This window comes from Prionailurus viverrinus, chromosome A1, assembly GCF_022837055.1.
Source record: "Prionailurus viverrinus isolate Anna chromosome A1, UM_Priviv_1.0, whole genome shotgun sequence".
NCBI classification, from domain to species: Eukaryota; Metazoa; Chordata; class Mammalia; order Carnivora; family Felidae; genus Prionailurus; species Prionailurus viverrinus.
Genome location: NC_062561.1, coordinates 14,135,493 through 14,161,106, shown reverse-complemented (window position 1 = coordinate 14,161,106; position 25,614 = coordinate 14,135,493). Strand labels below are relative to the sequence as shown.

General features: G+C 33.8%; 1 protein-coding gene across 9 annotated transcripts in view; it reads right to left on the bottom strand.

Moving 5' to 3' along the window:
• The window catches only part of NBEA (neurobeachin), a 680,460-nt gene that overhangs the window by 411,910 nt on the left and 242,936 nt on the right, over window positions 1-25,614 (bottom strand). For 8 of the 9 annotated variants that reach the window (XM_047854707.1, XM_047854709.1, XM_047854711.1 and 5 more), the window contains 3 exons: window positions 15,691-16,129; window positions 4,444-4,598; window positions 2,066-2,192 (listed from right to left, as the gene is read on the bottom strand). In XM_047854707.1, the coding sequence (XP_047710663.1) occupies window positions 2,066-2,192; window positions 4,444-4,598; window positions 15,691-16,129 (721 nt within the window). The remainder of the gene's footprint in view (window positions 1-2,065; window positions 2,193-4,443; window positions 4,599-15,690; window positions 16,130-25,614) is intronic. The other variant, XM_047854710.1, reaches the window with a different exon arrangement.

The window sequence follows — 25,614 nt, the reverse complement described above, 5'->3', positions numbered from 1 at the left end:
AAACTCCAGCAAGTTTTCTAAAATACGGATAATGACAAACCGATTCTAAAATTTAAATAGAACCTCTAAGTATCAAGAATACCTCAGACTTCCTTGAAAAAGAAAAGGACAAGATGGGAAGATCTTACTCAACCAGATAAAGATCTTTATTAAACCTAAAGCTAACTATGACAGAATGGCACAAGAATACACAGACAAAGAACTGAGTGGCAAACTGGAACCCGGCATAAAGGGGCACTTGTTTTTTGATGAAACAGAAGAGCATGGGAAGAAAGAGGAGGTTTTCCAATAAATGATGCTGGGTCATCCTGATATCCATATCACTCCCACCTTATTAAATACAAAGAACTCAATTCTGGATGGACTATACATCTAAATATGAAAAATAACAAAGCAGCCAAAAGATAAGGTGGAGGAAATGTAGGCAAAGATTTCATCTACAACAGAAAAAGCACTTGTTGACAGATTTTTAGTAAAATTACAGCTTCTGTGGAGCAAAACAGCTCGTATAAATGAATAGAAAAGTCACAGAAAGAAGATATATATACAAATGACATATAATCTTCAAAGGGACAGGGCCTTACAAATTAATAACAAGAAGAAAAACAACTCAATTTTTAAAAATGGGTAAGAGATTTCAATAGGCCACAAACCAGTAAACCAGCAAACCACAAACCAGTAAAACCAAAAGACCAATAAATACGTAAGAAGTTGCTTAACCCCATGAATCACAGGAAAATGCAAACTATAAATACAGGGAGATACTTCCACCAAAACGGTTAAAATGTAAGAATGACAGTACTAAGTATCGTTAAAGATAGGAAGAAACAGGAATGCTCATATGCTGCTGAGGTAGTCAACTTTCATATCCACTTTGGAAAACCATCTGGCATTATCTGATAAAACCGATACTACTCCACTACTCTACTCCACATTATTTACCCAGCAGATGTGCATGCAAATGTGTGGTACACCGAAGAGTAATGTACAAGCAGCATTATTGTGTATAAAGCAGCATTATTTGTCGTAGCCTAAACCTAGAAAATCCCAATGCCCATCATCAGTAAAATTGATTAATAAATTATAGTATCCACCCACAAGGGAATAAAGATGGAATAAAAATAAACTATTGCCACATGCAACATGGATGAATCTCACAAATATGATGCAGAACAAAAGACTCTACAGACAAGAGAATATATGCGTTACAATCCCATTTTCATAAAACTCATGAAAGACAAAGCTAACCTGGTATTAAAAGTCAGGGTTATGAATCTGAAGAGGAGCAAGATTCGTGACTGGGAATGAGCACAAGGTGGGGCTTCTGGGGTACCCGGAACATTACACTTCTTCACTTGGGTGATGGTAACATGAGTGTCTTCATTGTTTCACTGAGCTTGTACACTCTGTATCTGTGTCATACTTGAATTTGAAATGTCAATACACACACATACCTGTGTGTGTGCAATTTAACTCTAAGAGTGTAGACTAGTCTCTTGTAGGAGTTTTCGTGACATGCTACTATAAATAATTTTTATCTATTAATCATGATAAAAAAGGTAATGTTTGTTCATTTGTTTATGAAACGAACAATATATATGTAATATATAATACTGTACATGTAATTGGAAAATGTTTATTCAAGTTCCAATTACATATATTTTATATTACATGTAACTTTGCATAGTTATTTTGAAAGTCTGTATTTTAAACTTCTCATTGCCACGGCAAAGATGCACAACTTTATCATGTCACCATTTGTGCATGTTTTTACATTACTGAAAATAGTAGCATGTTATACGACAATGGATTATAAATTCAGCAAAGTCAATGTCTGAAAGTCACTCTGGATCCCTATTTAGGCTCTGAAATGTAGTAAGTAGTTTTGATACAATGTGTAACTAGCCAAAAATAACAAAACAATACAATTATGAAACGTAGTCACAACATTCATAACTCACCATTTTCAAGAATTCTTAACTCTACCCTTGTATTTACTGTGTATTGTTTCACTATGCTTAGGGGTGGAGTTGTAAGATGAGTATAAACAAATCGTTATGTGTACCTCATGTTTTCGGCCGAATCTTCTGGCATTGGAGCGACAGTTTGTACAGCTGGAAGGTTTTTGCTGGTAGCACCATTTACAAAACTAGAAGAGGAGGAAGAGGAGGAGGACCCTGAATCCACGGCACCTGTTCCCAAAATAATAATTTTTAGCCTTAAACATAAATTTATTTAACAAAACCATTTTCATTATATCATTACTATCTGATTTTGAAGAGTTACTCATCTGAATGTCAAACAGAATTCAATAAATAAAAAATCATTTGGCCATTAGTACACTAATAACTTTTGATAAGTATCAACAATAGCTGTTGCATTAAAATCCAGTTTATTTACGTATACTAATCTAACAGAACTACATATTACAAATGGGGTATAAATAAAAGACACCAACAAATGAAAATAATTTTAGATAAAATGAGGCTGATAAAACAATTCAAATTCAGATGCGAAAAATTTATGTTTTTATAAAATTATAAATAAAAATTATAAGTTTTTAGTGTTTACTAAGATACAGTTTACAATAAATTGAGCATAAATTTGTGGCACTGCAGCATCAAATGCTTACTTTGATGCAATGATTGCTTTCAGAAGGGCTATAATGAACATAATTGTACCTGATTTTAAAATAATGAGTTCTCCTCAACGATATGAAGATGCCACTTTGGAACAGACTTTTCTATAATACACCATGTAAGTACATTAAAGAGCTGTGGAGTTGAGGGACATCTAGTGTTCCTAAATATTATCTTATCTCACACTAATCCCATAAAGCTGAATTGCTTACTGGGATTTCTGCTACAACCTTTGTATAGCATCTATTTGCCAAAATCTAAACTGTACAGTGGGCCCAGTTCAGGTGCTGGCATACAAAATGTGGATGTGTGTGCGTTGTCTGTCTATATATATTTCCGAGGAGAATGTTTAATTACTTACATTTTATTTTCCATTGTAATATTATACACTTTATGCTATCACTAAACTTTTTCTACCACCATTTCCAACATCTATTAATTCACAAAATAGACATTATAATAAAATACCATAACTTGTTTCACACAAAGATTAAAAATAAGTAATTTAATTTTCCTTTAACCTATCTCTTAAAAATAAGGACCTATTCAATAGACACCAAATGTAGACTTCTTTCTACTACACTGGCATATTTAAAAAATTTCAACCCTTTTTTTGATGTATATTTTGGTAAAAGAAAAATATGTTTCTTCATATTTCTAGAAAGCAGAATGAGTATAAAGAATAAGATAAAATATATAGAAAAACTTTATACTTTATATATATATATTTACTTATAATACAGATAAATCAAAGATGTTAAGTTCTTTAATACAATGCCACTAATAATGTTTATTTGCTAATATAAATATGCTCGATAGAGTACATTCTACTTACTACAACCCCATAAATGTGCTGTTCATGATATGTCAGACTCAGGTGGTATGATAAACAAGATAGATACAGAAAGCACATAGAAGAGCTATGAAATTAATAAAAATGGGAAGAATCTAAGTAATGATAATAGATGGAAAAGTTCAAAGCTATACAGTTTGGAGAAGAGAAGGCTACTATAGTCAGGGAAGAAAAGTCAGGGATCATCTTGCGTTGTATAAATACCTAAAATGGAATCACAAAGATTTGGGTAAGGATTTATTTAGCTAATAATCAACAGGAACATTTATGGAAATTTACAAAAAAAAAAGGTTATTTTAGGCAGGCTTTTAAAATTTGTAGTGATTTGGAATTTTCTGTTCCTAGAATCATTAGGAAAATGTTGGACAATGAATTGGATACAACTGTATTCTAAGAATATAAATTAACTCAATGTCAAATAATGTTTCTTATTCACATGCATTTTTTTCCCCATCAAGTTGAGGCTCTTGCATATCGTCAAGGTTCTTCGGGGGAGCTCTGCCTTTCCTTAGAGAATTTAGCAAAAAACATACATTAGGATTCAACCAGTAAACGTCACTAAATTTATTTTCTGCTACTAACATATTTAGTGATCTTCTTGATACATTTACTAATTTTTACATATCAAACTTCAGTATTCAAATCATCTTTTGGTTTTGCTCCCCAAATACCTTTGACCAATCTGATTTAACTTTGAAAGTAAATAGCACTGTGTTTTGAGAAGACTCAAAACAAAAACCAACAGTGCCCTCTAAAATGACCACTGAAAAATATGTCTTAGAAGTACAAATTCTGAAAGGTAGTAACAAAAAGTAGAACCTTCTTAAAGACTAGGATTATCTTAAATGATCAGGGTATTTTAATTTTTTAAGATCAAATAAGCAGAAAAATGAAGATCTAGAAAACAGAAAGAAAAAGATGAGGTATCACAAAAATATATAAGGACAATACCTGTTGTATTAATCATACTTTTTGGTGTAGCTCCAGTAGCAGCAAATATATTGGAGGTACTGCCTGTCGTCAGCCCACTTCCAGCAGCAGTGGCTCCCACAGTGGTTACAGCCAAACTACCGGGAGGTGGTTTCTTAACAGGCACCACGACACTCCTGCAAAGAAAGAAGTGATGGAAAATAACAAACACAACGCTTAAGATGAAATCCAAACTTGCTGTGGCAGATTATATATATAGTCACCATTCAATTGTCTTTTCTTTCTTTTTCTTTAACTTCTGAGCCCAATTTCAATGGTGAAAAGGTTATGAACATTAGGATATACTGTGAAGTGTGTTGACTTTAATTCATTTGGCAAATATTTATGTAGAATCTGGAGTTTGCAAACCTTTCTTAAGATGGCATTGGCTATAATCATGAATCTGGAAAAATGTGTGCTCAAGTTAGAATATTTTGCATACGCAGGGGTTTTTTTTGGAAAATATGCATAAAATATCCTTCTTATCTGTACTATATTCTCCATGTGTAAAGTTGTCATAAAAACATAAAAAAACATTCTGAAAGCCAAATTCTGAAGCTTCTTCATAGTAAACCTAAAAATGAACCAAGGAATACTGAGTAACATCTAACGGCATAGTAAAATTATACTTTATTTTTCTGAAAAAAACTTGGTTGTTTTTCACAGTTGTTATAATGAAAAGGAACTAAGATGATACATAAGACACTCAGTTAAAGATCTTTTAGGCCTTGACATTTTGAACACAGGAGTTTCCCATGTTTTTTTTAGCATATTTAGATGAATTTCACAAAAAAATTTCTGAACTTGACATTGTGTTAACCTTAAATAATAAATAACAGTCATTTAAAAAGATAAACTATCTAGCAAAATAAATATCTTTATTTCCAAGTAGTGAAACTTCATTCTTCTCAAAGTTTATACCACTGAGGTTTCATAGAAAAAATACTTACCAGGGTTACTCAACCATCATTGAACTTTTCATCTAGAAAGTGGATGTATAAGATGTTGTCAGCTCAAATGTAATGCTTTGATAGCTAGTGATTGACAGTACAAAATTCTTCAATCTAAACCAGTTCTTTTTAATGTATCTATATACATTTATTTTTTTTAATTTTCCCATTAAAGATCTCTACTTAAAAGAAATTATATCAATGGCTCATTCTCTAGTAAGTCTATGGCTTAAATTTCCTTAATAACTTTTTTTTCATAGAAACACTTATGTTGATGTCTTTAAGGATTTCCTCAATGTCAAAAATCTAAATTTATAAGAATTATTACTATCAATTTTAGGAGTACTTAAAACGTTTTTGTGACGAAAAGTATCATAATCTTAAATAATTTTACTGTGTCAAAAATTTCTTCATTATCTCTTTCTGGATTTTTTCTTCTTTTCTTTTTATGGGTGGAGTCTAATTCATTAGACTCAACCTTGAACTCTCAGTTATATCGTATTTAATTACCAAAGGCACACTTTATGTTTTCAACTCCTTCACTGGCCATTCCTCATCTGATGCCTTCATTTATAACACCGAGAAGCAGTTTAACATTATCGAAAGAATACAGGATGTGGAGCGAGAAGACTAAGTCTTGAGATCTAAATCACTCTCAAGTTGTGTGATTTTAAATTTCAGTTTCTTATTGCAAAAATGGCAAGATGAATGCCATTTACCTATAACTGGGGAAATTAAATTAGAATATATTTAAAAGGGTTTTTCAAGTATAAGACGTCTTATAGATGTTAGTAATTATTACCATTGGGTAAAGTGAAATAATTCTCTGCCTACATCATGTAAGGTATCAAGTTATACTCATCTATGAATAGAAAAAAAAAAACTAGTATTTTGGGTTTATCATCAAAACTCTAAACTCCGAAACTAATGTTGAGATGCACTATTTCACTGGCTATCCAAATCAATTCTTGATTTGAAAAAAGTCATTAGTAACTATGATACATTTTTTCTACAACTCATTAAAATCCCTGGGGATAAAATAAGAAACACAGGCTGGTTTATAGTGTTGTGAGACAGATCTGTAGATCATAGGAAAGCTATTACCAAAAATTCTCACTTAATAGGTCATTACCAACTTTGGGCAAAAACTCTACAACAGACTACTATAGGCATCTTGTCAAGTGCTGAGACTATTCAAAATATATTGAGAAAAATTAGTTATATGAATAAAGGAAAAAAATTTAATCTCAACAACCTGTAGTGATGGCCTGTAAAAAAATGCAAACAACACTAATGCCAAACTACAAAAAAACTGAAAACTATAAAAGCCTCCATTCATTCACAGTAAAGTCTGCTAGTGCAACATATAAATATAGTAGCACAGTGAGTGACTAAAAACCCATTTTTTAATGACCTACAGACCTGAGTTAGAATTCTACCTCCAACAATTACTAGCCGTGTGGTATTAGGCAAGTAAATCTCTCTATGCTCCATTCTCCTCACCTTTAAAATGAGACTCATGATTGTTTGTACTTCATAATATTGTTAAAAAAGATAAAAGAATATAATACATATAAAATATTTAGCACTTTGCCTGAAATATCATAAGTGATCAATACATTTTAGCTATCGTTAGTATTGCTATGGCTCCCCAAAGTGCTGATGCAGTCTGGGTCTGCATCAGCAACAGTAGGCAATATGAAAGAAGCATATGCTTTGTGATTGTCAGACCTCATAAACAAAACCCTAGGTGCTTCTTTAGGTATCATATTTCAAGAATAATGATAAACAGCATCATGTCCATAAGAGAATAGTTAGGATGACAGCAGATCTAGAAAATAAGTCATGTGAGGGAAGGCTGAGAAACTAGAAAATAATAGTGAAAAGGTATAAAAAAATTACACCAATTTTTAAAAATCTGAAGGAATGTTTTATACACACACACACACACACACATACATATTTCATATATATCCTATGTGTATATGCAAAGGACAAAAGAGGAAACACCTATATATCTCCATATCAAATTAAGGCCAACAGGAGGAAGAATCTCTAGGAAAATTTATGAGCTTCCATTTCCAACTACTGATGTGTTCATGACTAAGATGATGATGTCACCAGGGCTGTGTTGAGAGAGGTGGGACGCTGGATTTGACTAATTCCTCTTTCTCAGCCTACAACTTTAAGCAGTCCACTATTTCTCCATTGATTATAATGGCCGGATTGTTTACTAGAATCAGTACTGTCCATTCTTATCCTTAATATAATTTCTTCATCGACACTAGCCATTCCTTAATACCTCAAACCATTCTCTGTCCTAACAGTCTATTTTGACAAATAATTTGAAACTGTACACTTATCAATGTGTTCATAACACATTCATTTTTTGGAATATTATATATTTGCAATTACTTATATGTGAAAACTGACATTTTCAGCTCTTACAAAATTTTCTATCACATTATTACTCAACATGTTAACCAGTTCTACCTACATTAAAAGGCTTCCCTAGTAGTCTATGTAACCACTGGGGTTACCCATTTTGAATCTAATGGGTACCCGAATACATACCCTAAATAGACACAAAATTTGAAGTGTGTACCCTTTTTATAGGGTGAACATATAATTCTTACCTGTATTTCAAAAATATAGCCACAAGAGTCAAGAGCTATTAATCTAAACTATTAACATATTCCACTTTCCTTCTAGATCTGCTATTCACACAGATGCATACTTACAATCCTCTGTACTACACACACTTTACCAACTGCATTTTTCTATCTTAAGAAAATTCTTTCCATGTTTTTCCACACAATTTCACATTTCTGTTCCATACCTTAAGACTGCAAACTATAAAGTAGATGATTTTTTTTGTACTACATAAAACTCACACATATTCCAAGATTGTAAAGGTTATCATCAAAATAGCACAAGCCAAGAAATTATTCAATCTAACTCACTTCAACAAAATATTCCATTGAGGGGTTAACTATGTTTTGTAATACATTGAGTGATACATAACACATATAAGTGTAAATTTTTCTGTCTTTGAATTCATCCTATCCCAAATGCAAAGATTTGGGGGTATGACTACGATTCATTCATTCTTTCATTAAACAAATATTTATTGTATTGAGCACTATGATGCATGAGAGGTGGTTCTAAATTCTTAGATATAGTGATATATAGAAGAGACAAAATCTCTGCCTTCGTGGAACTTACATTCCAATAGGGAGAGAGAGAAGATACAATAACATGAATGAGTAAACATAGTATATGGGAAATATATTATACAGTATATGCTGTGAAAACAATAAAATGTAGACAGAAATAAGGAGAATTACTAGAAGGGTGGCTAAGAAAGGACTCACTAAATAAGATAGCATTTCAGGAAACACTGAAGGGGGAAGGAGCAAACTATGAAGACATTCAGGGAAGAGAATAAAAGTGTCACAGGCAAAGAGAGCAGGAAGAAGGCTAGTATGAATCTAGAAGATGCGGAGACTTATTAAGAGATGAGACTAGAGAAGTAAAAGGGGCTCAGATCATGGGTCCCTGTAGTCCATTGTAAAGACATCGGGGTTTTCTCAGAGTGGGATCAGAAGCCTTTGAAAGCTTATGAACAAGGACAAGGACAAAATATGATCTTAGATTAAGCAGGACCATCCTGGCTGTTGTATTGAGAATAAACTTAAAGGGAGTGGCAAGTGGAGGAAGACTTACTTAGGGGTTTACTGTAATAATCAAGCAAGAAATGATGGTAGTTAGGATCAGAATGGCAAAATAAAAGTGGTGAAAAAGCAAATTTTGACTATATTAAGAAAGCAGAGCAAACAGGATTTGCAGAAGACTGGATTGGGTGTGAGAGAAAAGTCAAAGATGATGTAAAGAGTTTTTTCCTTAAGCAACATGAAGGGAAGAGCTGCCATTAGCTAAGATAGGGACAAATATGGTTGGAGCAGTTATTAATCATCCAAATAGTGATGCTGAATAAGCAGCTGGAGAGCTAAGTCTCTAGTTTAGGAGAGAGGACTAGGGTGAGACATAAATTTCAGAATCATCAGCGCATATTCTATTTAATGCCAGGAAAGCGAATGAAATCACCAAAGAAATGAGTGCAAATGGATAGGAGAAATAGTTCAAGGACAGAATCTTGGGGTACCCATTAATCAGTTCTGTGAATTTTGTAAAAAGGTTACTACCTTATCAGTATACTTCAAAATGTATCCTATGTATAAAGTGACATAGTGAAGATAAGGGATTTTCAACAGTGACTCATCAAGGCAAATTGGTTTTATAATCATTTGTGGCACCCTACAAGGATCCCTTTCTTTCTTCTGCTCCCTTTCCCTTCTCTTTTACACTTACTGAGCACTGACAGGTTAAAGGAATACTTCACTGACAAGTTTGAAGGATAAAAAGAAAGTAAGACATAACCCATGCCTTAGAGATACTTGGAGGAAATACAAGAAAACAACAAATCAACTGTGCAATGTATTTCATTAGTTGCTCTGATCAGTTATGCACAGGATCTTTCAGGAACTGAAGTATGTGCATTATCATGGAACAGTGAGCTGAAGCTAAAAGTATCAATGAGAATTAGCCAAGAGGAGAAAAATTCAATAGTAAAACTTTAGTGAGGCAAAGAGCTAGGAAAAAACATAGTAGACTAAGCAGACTAAAAAACAGACCTTATGACTAGTAAAATGTGAGGACATTCCAAACTAAGAAGTTCACCTTTTATTTTGTGCTAAGTAAAAATTATTTCAGAATTTTTAGTCAGTTTTTCATTTAAGGAAACTGAGTCTGGCATAATTGTGGAAAATACATTGGAAAGGCGGAAGGGCACCTGGAAATCGTGAGGCCGGTTAGGCGGTAAGAGAAAGAATCCACTTGAGAGATACTGAGGGCCTAAAGTGAGGTGATAGCTTTGGGAATGGACATGTCCTATCTTTTCTAGGATTCAAGTCTTTAACCAAAGTCAACAATAAGTACCTGCTACTTTTTGTGAGACTATTACAAGGTCATCATTTATTATAGGATTTTGGAAATTTATGGGATTTTTCAAAGAAATAATGCATCATTTTACATGCTGAGAAACTGAGTCCCAGAGAACCAAAGAGAATAAAAGTCACATCACACAACTAATTACAAACAGATTGATTATTAATACCCAGTTTCCCTAATTTTAAGATTAACACTCTTCCCTAACAAGGCTTATATAAATGTTAAACATTTATCTTGAAAGAGAAAGCTGAAGCTTAGGAAAAAAACAATTTACTACTGATTTTAGGGCAATATTACAATTTACTGTAGCTCATCAGAAATCACAAGGTTACTGCTATGATATTTTCACGCTTTATATGCCTCTATTGTATAAAATATTTAGAATTCCAATGAAAAAATGTGTATAAGAAATAATTGAGTATTCCATTAACCTACCCTTTAAAGAGAGATACTTTTTTCAGTTCACTGAATTGTCTGTGTAAATGCCAGAGGAGACAAAAGCAACAACATTGGGGATATTAGGATATAATCATGCTCGGTCAAAACTGCATCTTCTAGCACTTGGCCTTAAAATAACATACCCAGGACACTTGGAGAATAATAAAAGCTGGAATTTCAGTAGCTAGATAACACAGAAACTTCAAAATGTAAAGGCTGGCAGACTTTTAATCAATTTGGCTTAAAATTACTTGTTCATCTTTTAAGTGATACAAGCAAAACACTTCACAAAAATTAGGAGACTATAGGAACAGAAATTGAAGTCCTCAGCAGTGATTACAATTTCTTATAAATTTAAACCAATTTAGGAAGATCCCATCATGTCTAGCAAACATATTTTTTATTATCTTTCCTAAACTGTCATCTTTAGCACTAATGTTAAAAAGGTTAATTTTAAAAAGCTAGCGAGAAAATAGCTGGCCTCACCTTGTACTTTAGGTTTAATAAGATGAAGGCTATCGATCTTGCTTTTTTTAATTTGTATTTTAGAGATTTTCTTTTTCAGAGAATAAAACACTTGAAAGCAAGGAAATTGAAAGTTTTAGGGAGAAAATATACAGACTCGTTTGCCCAAACTTATCCAACCTAGTAATTCAAACATAAGTGGGATTATACAATCAAAAGGGATGAAATATAAACATGTAAGATCAATGTTTGTTAGAGAAGTAATACAATTGTAAGTTTTATGTGATATCCTAAGCATAAAACAATTGTCTAAAACATAGTAACAGTTAAAATGTATGGAGAAGCATATTGTCCTCTGCCTGTGTGTGTGTGTGTGTGTGTGTGTGTGTGTGTGTGTGTGTGTGTGTGTCTTTTGTCCAACTTAGAGGGGGAAAATAATCTTAGAAATCCCTGGGGAATTAAGACTGATCTAAATCACAGATATATACTAAGTTCTCAAAAGATTAAAATCATGTGGATATACAAAATTACATTTTAACATAAAAGATAGGATAAAGCTTAATCGGTGGTTTTAGAGAAAAGCATTACCCCAACCTAAAAGTTACACAGGCACTAATGCGGAAGAAATATAGCTCAGCTAGAATGTTTTATGACTACAGATCTATATTTAGATCTATCAAAAGAGACACTATTGTTGGAGAACTTTGTAACTTGACTTGTGTGTTCTATGATTATTAAAGCGCTTCTGTTAGAAATAAAACCATGATAATGTTGTCATTTCATAATCGTATTTCCTCCATATACATAGTATTTCTTCACTATAAAACAGAACTGGAGAATCTCTAGCAGTTTTAGTGCTTTACAATTCATAGATACACATTTGCTAGGGCCACTCAAGTGTATAATCCGACATATACGTAAACGTGCACAGATGATGACTGGAAGAAATGAGAGAAAAAGAATCAGCACTTTCCAGATACATAGATAAGAATATTTATATAATATCTCATAATACAATCTGGTAAAATAATACTGACAGAAAATGTTTTATGTTAGGTAAATCTAAATGTTTCTAAAATTTGACGTTGTAATCTACCTAAAGAAAACAATAGTATAAAATTCACAACTGAAATTCATAAATGCTACATCCCAGGTGGGGAGAAACACCCCATGTGGAACATAAGTTAATATAACTCAAATTACATCAGTTTTAGGAAGCTATTCTCAAATTTACAGTATAGAATGAGTATAAGGAATACATTGTTAGCATGTTTGCAATAAAACCAAAAAACTATTGGCTAACAAAAGTAAAATCCTAGGTGATCTCCACTGGGATTACACAGTGTTATTAGGAAGTATGATCTAGTTACAAAGAAACGAGCAACTGAGTCTATAGCTATTTTCCAACTAAAGATAAAAATGAAAAACACATTATTGGTAGGGTGAGACCCATGATAATTCTGTGTTTGAAACTGGTAGTATTCAGGACTTTGCTTCTAAGGCCTGTCATCTTGGATCCTATTTTCAAGGAATTCAATCTGATGTTAAAAGACATGTTATAACTTGGATTTCAGACTTTAGTGCTTCAGAAATATGTTTATATACTTCATAATATAATTATAGGTACCTTAAGACAGATAAGGCAAATGGTAGCAATATATCGGAAATATAATTGAAAAATGCAGTTGTCCAGAAGCACTTGTGGGGATGATGTCTCTGAAAAGCTGCTCAAAGCTCTAGAGTTTGAAGTAAAATTTTTGATGTTGTCACTCTCAATCTATTGAATGGCTGACAGACAATCAAACCCGTCTGGCTGGCTGGCAGCTCATTTTGCTGGCAGGTGGCAAACAATTAGACACACCAATTTGTGCCTCCTGATGACATTAAAGCATGAAACTAAGTTGTATGCAGGGCCTAGTGATTTGTGTGAAAGCATTTCAAAAATAATACTCTTTGCCGTGGCAACTCATTTCAGACTGCCACCTCCCATTATGGCTTTGAGCAGTGAAGACGACAGACTTGAGTTACGTGCAGTGCAAGGCCGCTTCTGTTCAATCCGTCATCAGCGCCCCCTGAGACCTCAATCCCCTCCTTTCATCAATATCACCTCATCATTTACATTTGATAGTACTTGAGCTACTGCATATATTAACTACACTAGAGACCCTTTTCCTAAAAAGAATTGAAATATGCTTTGTGTGCCTCGATTTCATTTCTACTTATGCAATTTAGAATAATGATTCCACTCCCATTGCACTTTGCACAAATGCTACCAAGAACAAATGGAAAGTTCTATTTTTTTAAAGCCATACTCACAAAAGTGTAATGAATTCTGAGTAGCTGAGAATATTGGCACTCAAGTGATAGCTCGGTTAAGTTTTAATGAAAAAACTGTTCTAACAATAATCCAAATTAAAACAAAAATATTTAAATTAATTTTTATTTCATTGGATTCTCTTAAGCAAGTCACAATAATTCTCTGTACTTACTGTTTTGTATTTTAAGAAAATTTAAATATATAATTTAAAAGTGGAACACAAAATTTTTATAACCCTAAATTAAGTTATAACAATTGTATAGATGTATACAATTACAGATACTTACATGCATATGTTTACATATACTCATAAACACACATACACTATATAACCTGGGAACATAAACTAAATAGGCAAAATAGAGGATATCAATATGAAATGGCATAAGGAACATCCAAGGAACTATATGAATGAACATCCAAATATAATATTAACACAAACCATTAAAAAATATTTCCTACATTTTATAGCCCCCCTTTTTTAGTTTACTAAAAATTCTGACACTCAACACACTTTATCTTGTATGACAATTTTTCTTGCAAACATTTCATCTCCATTTACTATTCTGTAATTTCAATGTAGACAACACTGTCTTTACCCATCTTTATATGTGTCATGATGACTAATGCTATTTACATTTTCATAGTAAATTTTCAAGAAATATCTATACAACAGTGGTTAAAATGTTTAAAGGTAAAGTTTACGTTATATTTATATATGAGAAAGATAATTTGTCTTAAGTGCAAATGGCTTTACTGCCACACCTCTGCCCCCTAAACACCAAAAAATTACTATCTCAAATTTGGACAAAGCACTTTGGCTATTTTGGAAAAAGTAATACATAAGAGGTATTATATTTTGACTATATATTTATTTCTGACATTCCAGTTTAAGAAACATTTGATTTCCTAACTTGATCTTTTCTAAAACAAAAAACAATTGTTTACCAATCATCTCACACACATATATAGATTTGGGGGGGGGAGTGTTTTTAACATCAAAAACAACTTAATTCAGATGGTAAACACATTCTTTAGTTTATATGCTGATATGTAAATATGCATCCATCCCAGTATCAAATTTAAGTACTATTCTTAGTAATTATGACCATTCTAAAATATTTTTCTAATACTGCATGAGTTATTAAATAGTAGGATAAATTACATCAACAAATTCTTTGGTTCTAAAATGTTTTATCCTGCTTGTGAACTATCATTTTAATGGCATATATAGTGGAACAGAAAAAAAATTCATTGTTCCCAACTAAAATGCCTTGTATGATTGAATGTAGATATATGGGCCATGTTACATTTATCCTGAAAATTACATAACGAAGGTGATAATGAATATTTTAAATTTTTTCCATATACTTGCATTTAAAACTCAAATTTGAATTTTATTACTTGAAGCCATTTAATCTCCAATAATTATTACAGTTTTCAATACTATGATAAAGGAATTTCAGAGCCAGACTAGACCTTGGAGAGATATGGTGTATCCCTTCCACCTTTTGTCTATGAAACAATTAAGTCCAAAAAGATAAAATCATTTCCTCAATACAGTGTAGTCACTTGATGATGGAATCAGAATCTGGATTTCCCTATTTGCAATTAAAAAAATTTTTTTTAATATTTATTTATTTTTGAGAGAAACAGAGTGTGAGCAGGGGAGGGGCAGAGAGAGACAGGGAGACACAGAATCAATCAGAAGCAGGCTCCAGGCCCCTAGCTGTCAGCATAGAGCTGGACATGGGGCATGAACCCATGACCTGAGCCAAAGTCGGATGTTTAACCCAGTGAGCCCCCCAGGCACCCCTCCCTATTTCTAATTTAATGCGCCGTCCTGCATATCATATTAAAACTCCTTTTTAGAGATGTATTATTAAATGCCTTACTATGTATGAGATCAATCTGGTTGGCCTAGCGCTTTGATATTCTTTACAGTCAGAATTTACATTACTAAATATAAGGTTTTCAAGATCGTCCGAATAGTTTTCAATTAATAAAGTCCTTATTTAGAATCCTGTGAATAATCAGTTAAGTACCTACCTGTCAAAGGAATGAAACTGCATAGGAAGAATAGCTTGCGCTTCTCTCTTCAATGCTGGATCTGGATATGGGATAGGTTCAGGGCCACATTCTGCAATTTCGACTGGGGCAGCCACAAGACTTTTCAGTATTTCCTTGACATTGATGCCTTTGGTTTGACTAATGCTAGATATGGATGGTGCAGGTTTCAACAGTTCACTGGGGTTCTCCGTTAAGCTTTCCTGTGATTTTTTCACTTCTGATGACAAAGTGGATAACAGCTCACTCATGGCATCAGGGCCTGTGCCGGGCTCTAATTCTGCCCCATTCAGGATGCTAGCCACTTGCTCCTCTCCGATTCCCGAATCTGTATGTGGAATAGAACTTTCTAGCTGAATATCTTCACCAGGGGTTGGTGTTTCTTTTTCCTTTATAGTGTCTTGAAATGTAGCAGGTGTTTCTGTAATAAAAGAAACTGGCTTAAACAAAAAGCTTCACAAGCGAAAATCCAGCATATTTAATAAAATATTCTCACATATTAGAATAAAGAATATAAAGCCTGTGAGAGACAAAAAGTCTGCTAAATGGAGGTGCATAACAACTACTGGATTAAAACATATCATCCATGTACACCTGTCATTTTGTTCAAGAAGCATAGCAGAACCCTGTTTCTTTTATAAGCCACTTGGCATTTCAAAATTGGTTTCTTTAAAAGCACAGAGAAATAGTACCCACAACAATTTCTTATAGCAGCTTATAAATAATATGAAATTCCCCTCCAGCCTTTCAGTGTTAGCTACCAATGAGACGAGACATTCTTATGCTTCCCTAATGTTATCTTTAAAAATATGAAGTCATTGTATACCTTTTTGGCACTTCAATCACCAATAATATAATATCTAACTGAAATATTTAAACCAATTTAAGATATTATTTTTAAATTATATTTAAAATCACACACATATTATACTAAAATTCTGAAGTCAATAGCAAAAAGTATGCCAAATAATAATTTCAAAAGGATAAATACTTTAGTAAGAAAATAATGCTCCACAAGAATTTAGCCTATATGTGCCTTTAAGAACAATTATTTTGGAATACTCATATTCATTTTTTGTGAATAAATATAAATTTCAATTTATGAAAACTACAGCAGATAAAATATATACAGGTGTGAAATACATATATGATATTACCAATTAAAATAGAAAACCATCTTTAAAATATTAAATGCCTATCAAATGTCATTATACAAATGTTAATATAATGGAGTTGCACATATAATAAAATGTTATTAAATTCTACATGACCTTGAAAAATTGATATAACCTAGGTATAATAGGAATAATAGGTCTTAATAAAGTCATGTTGAAGAAGAAAATAAGATACATAGGTAAATTATTTGCAGTTCCCATATAAAGTTGATACTTAGTAAATTGTTGGCTACTTGTATTACTCAGACTTATATTTATAAGTTTATTCATTGTAAAATAAGAAGGGCAGACTAACTATTTCTAAGATCTCTTCAAAATGAACATCTGTAAATTCTATAAAACTGCCCTTAGAGTTTTGTTGTTTTGGTTGTTTGTTTCTGTGTTTTGAAAGATTATTTAAAAACAGAAAATCAGGAGAATGCCCAACAGGGAACAGGCTATTTTGATTTCAATAAGACATCTCACAAAATCTTTGGTGAAGTCTCTTGTAAAAACACATAGAAATGTTTTGATGATACTACTTTTTGGGTGGGATCCTAATTTGTTCAATGAGAAAACATGCTAAAGGATAAAATACAATGTGAAGGGATTTCTCTGGCAACAGGGCTTAATTCTTAGACTCTACTTTTGCTAATTTCTTAAATGTAGATTAATATCATGACATCCACATTTACTGAGATGAATTTATTGATTTTTCCAGATTTCAGAATAATTTTGTCAAGTTTTCAAAAGAAAGAAAATGCCTTTTTTATTCAAATTGTATTAGATATGTATATTACTTTATAAATATAACATCTTCATATTATTCAACTTAATATATAATATTCATTTAAATTGCCTAAAAATGTACATCTCTCACATTTCAGTGTTTTATTGTAGTTTCCCTCATATTTATTAAATAGGTTTATTTGTTTGGTCAAAGGAGTCCAAATTTAAAGAAGAAAAGATTAATCAGTCGAACATGACAATAATATTCAAACACTGGATGACCAACATGGAAAACAGTGGAGACCTACTCTTTTTTGTTACAATACTAAAAATTTAAGATAACTACATGAAAGTTTTGAGAAGAAATATAATTTTAATAATACTATTGGCAAAGCACTAGAGAAGGAAAAGGTAAGAAGTAAGGTTAGAGTTTGGCATCTTTTTTTAATAAAACTCTGTGACAGAAAATTAAGACTTAAATCAGAATAATAGCATTGAGAATAAGAAAGAAGGGAAAGAACAAAGATGCTTCTGGAATACCTAGTTTAAGAAAAAGAAGAATGGAGAATGTCACAAGTGAGGAAGGAAGCAAAGGATTAGCAAGTTTGTTCAGAAATTTAATAAATATTGAAATCAATTGAATACAGAATCTCTGAAATATTTATACCCGTTAGGTAAAAAGAGATATAGCCATATATTTTGGGATTACTCAAACTAAAATGATAATTGAAACTTTAAAACTTCATGAAAAAAACCTAGGAATAAAAAATGAGAAAACAACTCTAAGGAAGTTACTATTAAATGTACTACTGAATTTATTTAATTCACATGTGCATCTATAGATTATATATTTGGCAGTGAAAACAATTGTGACAGAAAAATCAGAAAATTAAATAGTAGTAGTGAAGTCTCTATGGCAACAGGACAGAAAATGTAAATGCAGAAACAAAATAAGAACTCTAACATTAACAATAAATCACAGTGGCATGGTTACCAGCATGAGCTTCTTCCAGAATTTAATTCTCAAAAGGCAGATTCTCAAAAAGATTCTCAAAAAGATTCTCAAAAGTCAAGCCTAGTTCTTAGTTTGAATTTACCTACTTTATAGGTTTAGCTTAGAGTCTGAGTTTATCATAATGTGATGTCTCAGTACCTTTATTTATGGTGTGTTTTATATTAAGAGCTACACAAAAATGTAAACTTCTCAAGTTATATGAACTTGAAATACAAGCATTTTGCTACAAACAAAATACGTAAGTAGATAAAGTCTTAGACTTAGTGTCTACAAGATATCATTTAAAAGATTTTTCCACCAACTATGCAATTTTTGCCTTTCTGTTGAACTCTCAAGGAACAATGAAAATCTATAACTCACTAAATAGATACTTGGTACTCAAATATAAATGTTGACCTCTCCATTACAAAACACAGTTAAGTTTACTAAAACTGAATATTGAGAGGTGCCTGGGTGGCTCAGTCAGTTGAGCATCCAACTTCAGCTCAGGTCATGATCTCAGGGTTTGTGGGTTCAAGTCCTGCATCCAGCTTGCTGATGTCGGCATGGAGCCCACTTCGGATCCTCTGTCACCCTCTCTTTCTGCCCCTCCCCCACTTGAGATCTCTCCCTTAAAGATAAGTAAACATTTAAAAAATTGAATATTTAAATATTTTCAAATGACTCACCAAAATATTTACACAGTAATAATTTTTTTACTGTGTCTGATAAACTAATGATTTAAAAATGAAGCAGTAATTTTGATATTTCAATAAGAATTCCATTAAAATAAATAAACTGTATAAAGCATACTTTGTCATCAAATTATGTAGCATAAACACTAATGGAAAATTTTATAATAGTAAGTGCAAATAAAAAACAGATTAGTAGTGAAAAAGCCTATTTTAATTTCCAATTATGCATTAACATCTTTTACAGAGCATGCTCTTAGTTGATAACATCAACTTCTACTTAGATAGCTTATGCATTTCCAGAATGTTTCTCTGGGAAACCAAAGTACTTTGAGGATTTAACCTAAGTGACTTCAATAGGATGTTAAGCATGAATAACAGAGAAAAAGATTGCATCTTCGCCGGTTAGATCAATGACAGTAGACTTGTAATTTTTCAATTATTCTTTATCAGTCTCTGCAGCAAGAGGCCACGTTAGTACACCAAACAAGAAATATGATTGGCCTGAGTGTTCTTAACCTTATCTGAAATGGTGGTTGGATGCCAGATGCCTCTTTTACTTACTGCTTTCCATTGAACCTAATGAATTTTAGGAAACACATAGGGTTAACTTCAGCAAATGACATGATTTCTAATATGGGGACCTCAATTATCACATTCTTTTCTCCAAAAATTTCATTTTAGAGCGATTTATAAAGTGTTTCAATATGTCTTCCCTATTAAGTTATTCAAATGGCTATTTTCCAAACTACTTAAATAAAGAAACAACATGAGAGGCACCTGGGTGACTTAGTTAAGTGTCCAACTCTTGGTTTCAACTCAGGTCATCATCTGTTTTGTGAGTTTGAGCCCCATGTCCCGGCCCTGGGCTGACAGTACACAGCCTGCTTGGGATTCTCATTCTCTCTCTCTCTCTCTCTTTCCTTTCTCTCTCTCCCTTCCCTCCTCCCCTGCTAACACTGTCTAAAATAAATCAACTTAAAAAAGAGAAATAACATGAAAGGAAGACACAGCTCCTTGTTAGTGTAGCACTAAAAATTATATTAACATTGTTTGCTCAAAGCAAACTAAATCACATTAGAGTAATTTAACATAAAACGTAAAAAACTGCATATAACTACATTGTACATTTTGTTCATATTAAATCCCAAAATGCCAAGTTATGCAAAAATTAACCTAAACCCCAAGGAAGAAAAAGGCCAGCTATATACAAAAAGATTTAAAAATCATTATTATTCATTTTATACAAAAAATGACTGCAAGGCATTAAGTAATTTTTTGCAATTCTTTATATGTGATTCAGTTTTTGGTTTGTTACACTAATCGTACAAGAATACAACTTTAAGAATCCATATTACCCATATGAATGAATATACCCAAAACAGACAAAATTATAGTTCCAAAGAAACAATTAGGAGCCAGGAAGATACTTCTAACTGATGTTTTGACAGCGATGTATCGATCTGTTTATCTTACTTGGAGTGCATTAAGCTCTTCGTATGTGCATACTACTGATTTTCATCAAATTTGGAAAATTTTCAGGCCATTATTTCTTTAAAATTTTTTTCTTCCTATTTCTGTCTCCTCCCCTCTCCCCTAAGACTCCCATTATTTGTATGTTGCTTCACTTGATGGTGTCTCACAGGTATCTGAGGCTCTCCAACCTTTCTTCATTCTGTTCCTCAGAGTGAGAGAATAGAAATTGTCCTGTCTTCAAGTATGCTGATTCTTTCCTCTGCCAACCTAAATCTTCTGCTGAACCCCTCTAATGAATTTTTATTTTAGTTATTACAATTTACAACTTAAGATTTGCTATTTATTTCTTTCCTATAATATTTATTGATGTCTTCCTTTGGTGAGCCATCACCTTCATACTTCTAATTCTTTAGAAAAGTGTTCCTTTAATTGCATATGTATAATAGCTGGTTTAAAAGATTTGTCTAATCAGTCCAACATCAAGGCTTCCTCAAAGGCAATTCTATGGACTGCTTTTTTCCCCTGTGTATTTGCCATACTTTCCTTTTTCTTTACAAGTTTCAAAAATTTTTTGTTGAAAACTGAATATGTTCAATAATTTAATGTGGAAATCTTGAAAATAAGACCCTTCCTATAGGGATCACTGTTCTGTTTGTTGACTTGCCTGAACAGATTTCATAAAATCTATATTCTATATTTCTGTTCAGTTAGCTTAGTGACCTGGTAATGATTAGACAGAGAGTGCCTTAAATATCTTGCACCAGTATGTCTTCTGCTCTTTGCCAGAAGCTTTGGGTGTGTGGTAGGGCATGCTTCCAACAATTCTATTTTAAACTCTCCCTTGGTCTTCATTTCTTGCTTGCACAGAGCCTTCAAGGTTAGCCAGAGGTGAGTGACTGGGGCCTTCTCAGGTCTTTCCTGGACCTGAATATAGGCCCCAGAGTAAGAATATCTCATTTTCAGGACTTCCTTTTAAGCTTTTTGGTAAGGTTCTTATTTTCCCAACTAGTACTGCCACCTTGAGCACTTGCTATATTACAAAAAAAAAAAATGCTGCTGATTATTTCAAAAAATATCTAGGGCTTTTCTCATTGAGCAAGCTCTAATCAGGTTAAATAGTGACAAGCTCATCGGAGCTTTACCAGGGAGCTGCCAGATAGTATAGTGCTCCAGGATGGGACTTCCTGAAAACTCCCAACATAACTAGCCTCCTTCCAGTGCTACTAGGCTGCTGGTTTTCACAGCTACCACAGTTGTCTGGATGCTGATTTTCAAGGCTATCACAGAGCTGACAAAAACTGGAGGGCAACAGGGCAAGATAAATCACCAAAAAGCTCACTATTCTCATAAAAATTTTGGAGTTTTCTTCAATTAGCACTCTCTGAATTGGTGCAAGCCTTCGATTACTTTCCAGAGAAGTGGAACAGATGATTTTGACAATTGTTCCCAGTGTTCTCTTTGCTTTTTGGAGGAGCAGTTCTTTGGATGTCCTTACTCCACTCTTTCAGAAGTCCTACTTCTAAGTGATGTTTACAATTCCAATTTGCACATTGTAAATAAATTATCAATTATACTCATATACATATATTTTCCTTTTCCTTTCCCTACTTTGTGTCTGTACTTTTAACTCTTTTCTTTTCAAAGGAAAAAAAAACCCACCACTTTCCTATTAAAATACATCATGCATTTCCATACTGTTACGGAGGCAACCATTGGCACTAATAATAAATGCCAACATATATGCCAAGAACATCTTCAGCTGCAGAAAAACAGAAACAACCAAATATAGTGTAATTCTGTTAATATCTATCAGATAAGCCACATTTGCAACTTATACATGATTAAGAGTTCAGGCTTTGAAATTAAGTCTGTTTGCCTTTCAGTGAAGACTTATTTACCCCTTATTAGCTTTGTGATATCTGAGGAACCATTTAAGCTTTCTCAGCTTCATTCTTTTATCTGTAAAATTGGCATAATGATAGTACATACATTATAAAGTACACATTATATATTATATTGTTGTGATGACTAAAGAACATAATTTATGAATAGCACCAGGCATGGAGTAACCTTACCATAAATTTTTGTACCTTGCTGCTGCCATTATTGATTTTACTGTTAATGATCATTACCATCATCATCACCATATCCCAAAAGAAAATATAGAGCCAAGCCATCTATCAGTTATTCTCTTTATGCATCTTCAATTTATTTATTTTGAGAGAGACAAAGTGTGGGGGGGGAGGGTAGAGGCAGAGAGAGGAGAGAGAGAATCCCAAGCAGGCTCTCTGTTGACCCCTGTTGGGCTCCATGCAGAGCTCAATCCCACGAACTGTTGAGTTCAATACATAAGGTGAAATCAAGAGTTGGATGCTTAACTGACTGAGCCATCCAGGTGCCCTTCATCTTCAACTTCTGTCCACCTTTCCTAGCTCTGGCCTCTCTATTTGTAGACCAATATCTCTTAACCTAAGAGAACAACTTCTCAACCCATATCCCCTTATATTTCTAGCCCTTAAGCTGCTTTGGTTATTTCTCCCTCCTTTCTGAAGGGAGTATGTCATAATTGAAAGATCATGGTAATGCCATCAAACTGATCAAAGTTCCAATTCTGCCTCTACAACCTACTAGCTTTCCATGTTGTCTTGGAAAAAAATAATTTTGCTTTCAGAATTGCAGGGGTTTCACTTGAAAAACATAGATCTTAAGTAGGCCGTAAGGATTAAGAAACTTGTCAGTCTGTCATCTTTACTCTCCTTCCTTGATTCAGCTTTCCAAAGACTTAGAAGATTTCCACAGACATCTCAAAATTAATACAACTAGATATATTTTTCCTTCCCCAGGTTAGGTAAGTTTTCAGCCATTACTTCTTCAAATAAGATTTCGTTCTCTCTTCTCCTTCTGGAATACCTATAATGTAAATGTTAGTGTGTTTTGATGTCCACTAAGAACCTCAAACTATCTTCACTTTTTTTTTAACTATCTTCACTTTTAATTTAAGTTTTACTTATTTATGAGAGATAGAGACAGCACAAGTGGGGAAGTGGCAGAGAGAGAGAGAGAGAGACAGAATCCAAAGCAGGCTCCAGGCTCGGAGCTGTCAGCACAGAGTGCAACACAGGGCTTGAACTCAAAAACCATGAGATTATGACCTGAGCCAAAGTCGCACACTTAACTGATTGAGCCACCCAGGTGCCCTGTTCACTGTTTTTGTTTTGTTTTGTTTGTTTTTGTTTTTTAATGTTTTGCTGTTCAGATTCTGTTAGTTCTTTTACTATCTCTTTGAGTTGACTTTTCTTTTGCTTCATCTAATCTGTTGAACCAATCTAATTTTTCACTTATTTTTTTCTTCAGCTCTATAACTTCTAACTGGTTTTTCTTCATTTTTCCCATCTCTTTGTTGAAGTTCTTACTGTGTTCACACATTCTTCTTCCCAGTTCAATGAGCATCTTTATAACCATTATTTTTAACTCTTTATCAGGTAAATTAACTCTTTATCAGGTAAATTTCATTGTTTCTGAGGTTTAACTTTTTCTTTCATTTGGAACATATTCCTCTGTTTTTTTTTCATTTTGCTTGCCTCTCTGTCTTGGTTTCTATGCATTAGATGAAACAACCACCTCTCCCAGGCTTGAAAGTGTGGGCTCCTATAGGAGATATCTGGCCATTCCACTCAAAGAGCCCTGGCTCTCTTTAGTCTCTCAAACCTCAGCACTTGTCCAAGCAGCCTATTATATTTTAATAGCTCCCAGTGGTTGAGATGGGCTTAGACCTGCCAGTATCCCTAACAGGAGGACCCAGATTCAGGTTAATTAGATGACAGACCCTCAGGCAGCAGCTCTTTAAAGTATGCAAATCTATATGGTCCTTTGGAACCAACAGTGTAAGCCCCACTGGCCATGAGAGCCAGATTATCTGGCAGCATCCGCTGGGTGGCAATTATAAAAACCAGGGAGTGGGATGAGTGCACACGCTTTTTTTCTGAGAGATACTAGCATGCTGAAGCAAGGGAGAGGGAAAGCATCAAGGTGGCATCCACAGCCTACATTCCTTGGGATAAACTCCATAGGCCACTAGATACATGCCGAAGGCCAAACTCCAGGATAAGTAAGCCAAAAGGTCTCAAGAGGTCTCCTTCACAGAAAGACTGGAGGGTGTGCCTCAGTTTGCTGTCTGTGTAGTACCCGGGGTAGCAGCCCGCCAAGAACTGTCTCTCAGACTGGTAGAGTCCTGTGGGACCCAGGAATGAAAGTTCCCTATCCACAAGAGCTGGGTGATCAAGGGGCTTCCCTGGGTGGCACTGCAAAAAACTAGGGCACCAGAGACTGGAAATGATTATAGTCAGCCCCTAGATGCATGTTTAATTAGAAGCCTGTTCCTCAGGGCGTAGTCATGATGATTAGCTAATAAGCCTTCTTAGAAAGACAATCCCTGGGTCTCCTGCCTCTAGATGTACCCTGTGGGTGGTAGCTGTTTTAGAACTTTGTCCCCATTGGTTACAACCCTGTGAGACTCACAAGGGTAAGTTGCCAGAGTCAGGCAATATACAGTTGCCCCCTGGCAGCAAATTGTAAAAATTGGGATGCCAGACTGAGGCATAGGCTCCTTCCTGGGTGACACAGATTATTACAGTTCCATAACACCAAGAACACAAGCTCCTCTGGCCTTCAGAATCAGGTGGTCAAGAGGTTTCCCTTGGGAGGCAGCCATAAAAATCAGGGCACCAGACACGTGTAAACTAAACTCTCCAATCAAAAGATGTAGAGGGACTGAATAACAAACAAACAAAATCCAAAAAACAGGACCAATCATATCTGCTGCCTGCTAGAGACTACCTTTAGATGTCAGGACATGCAGAGA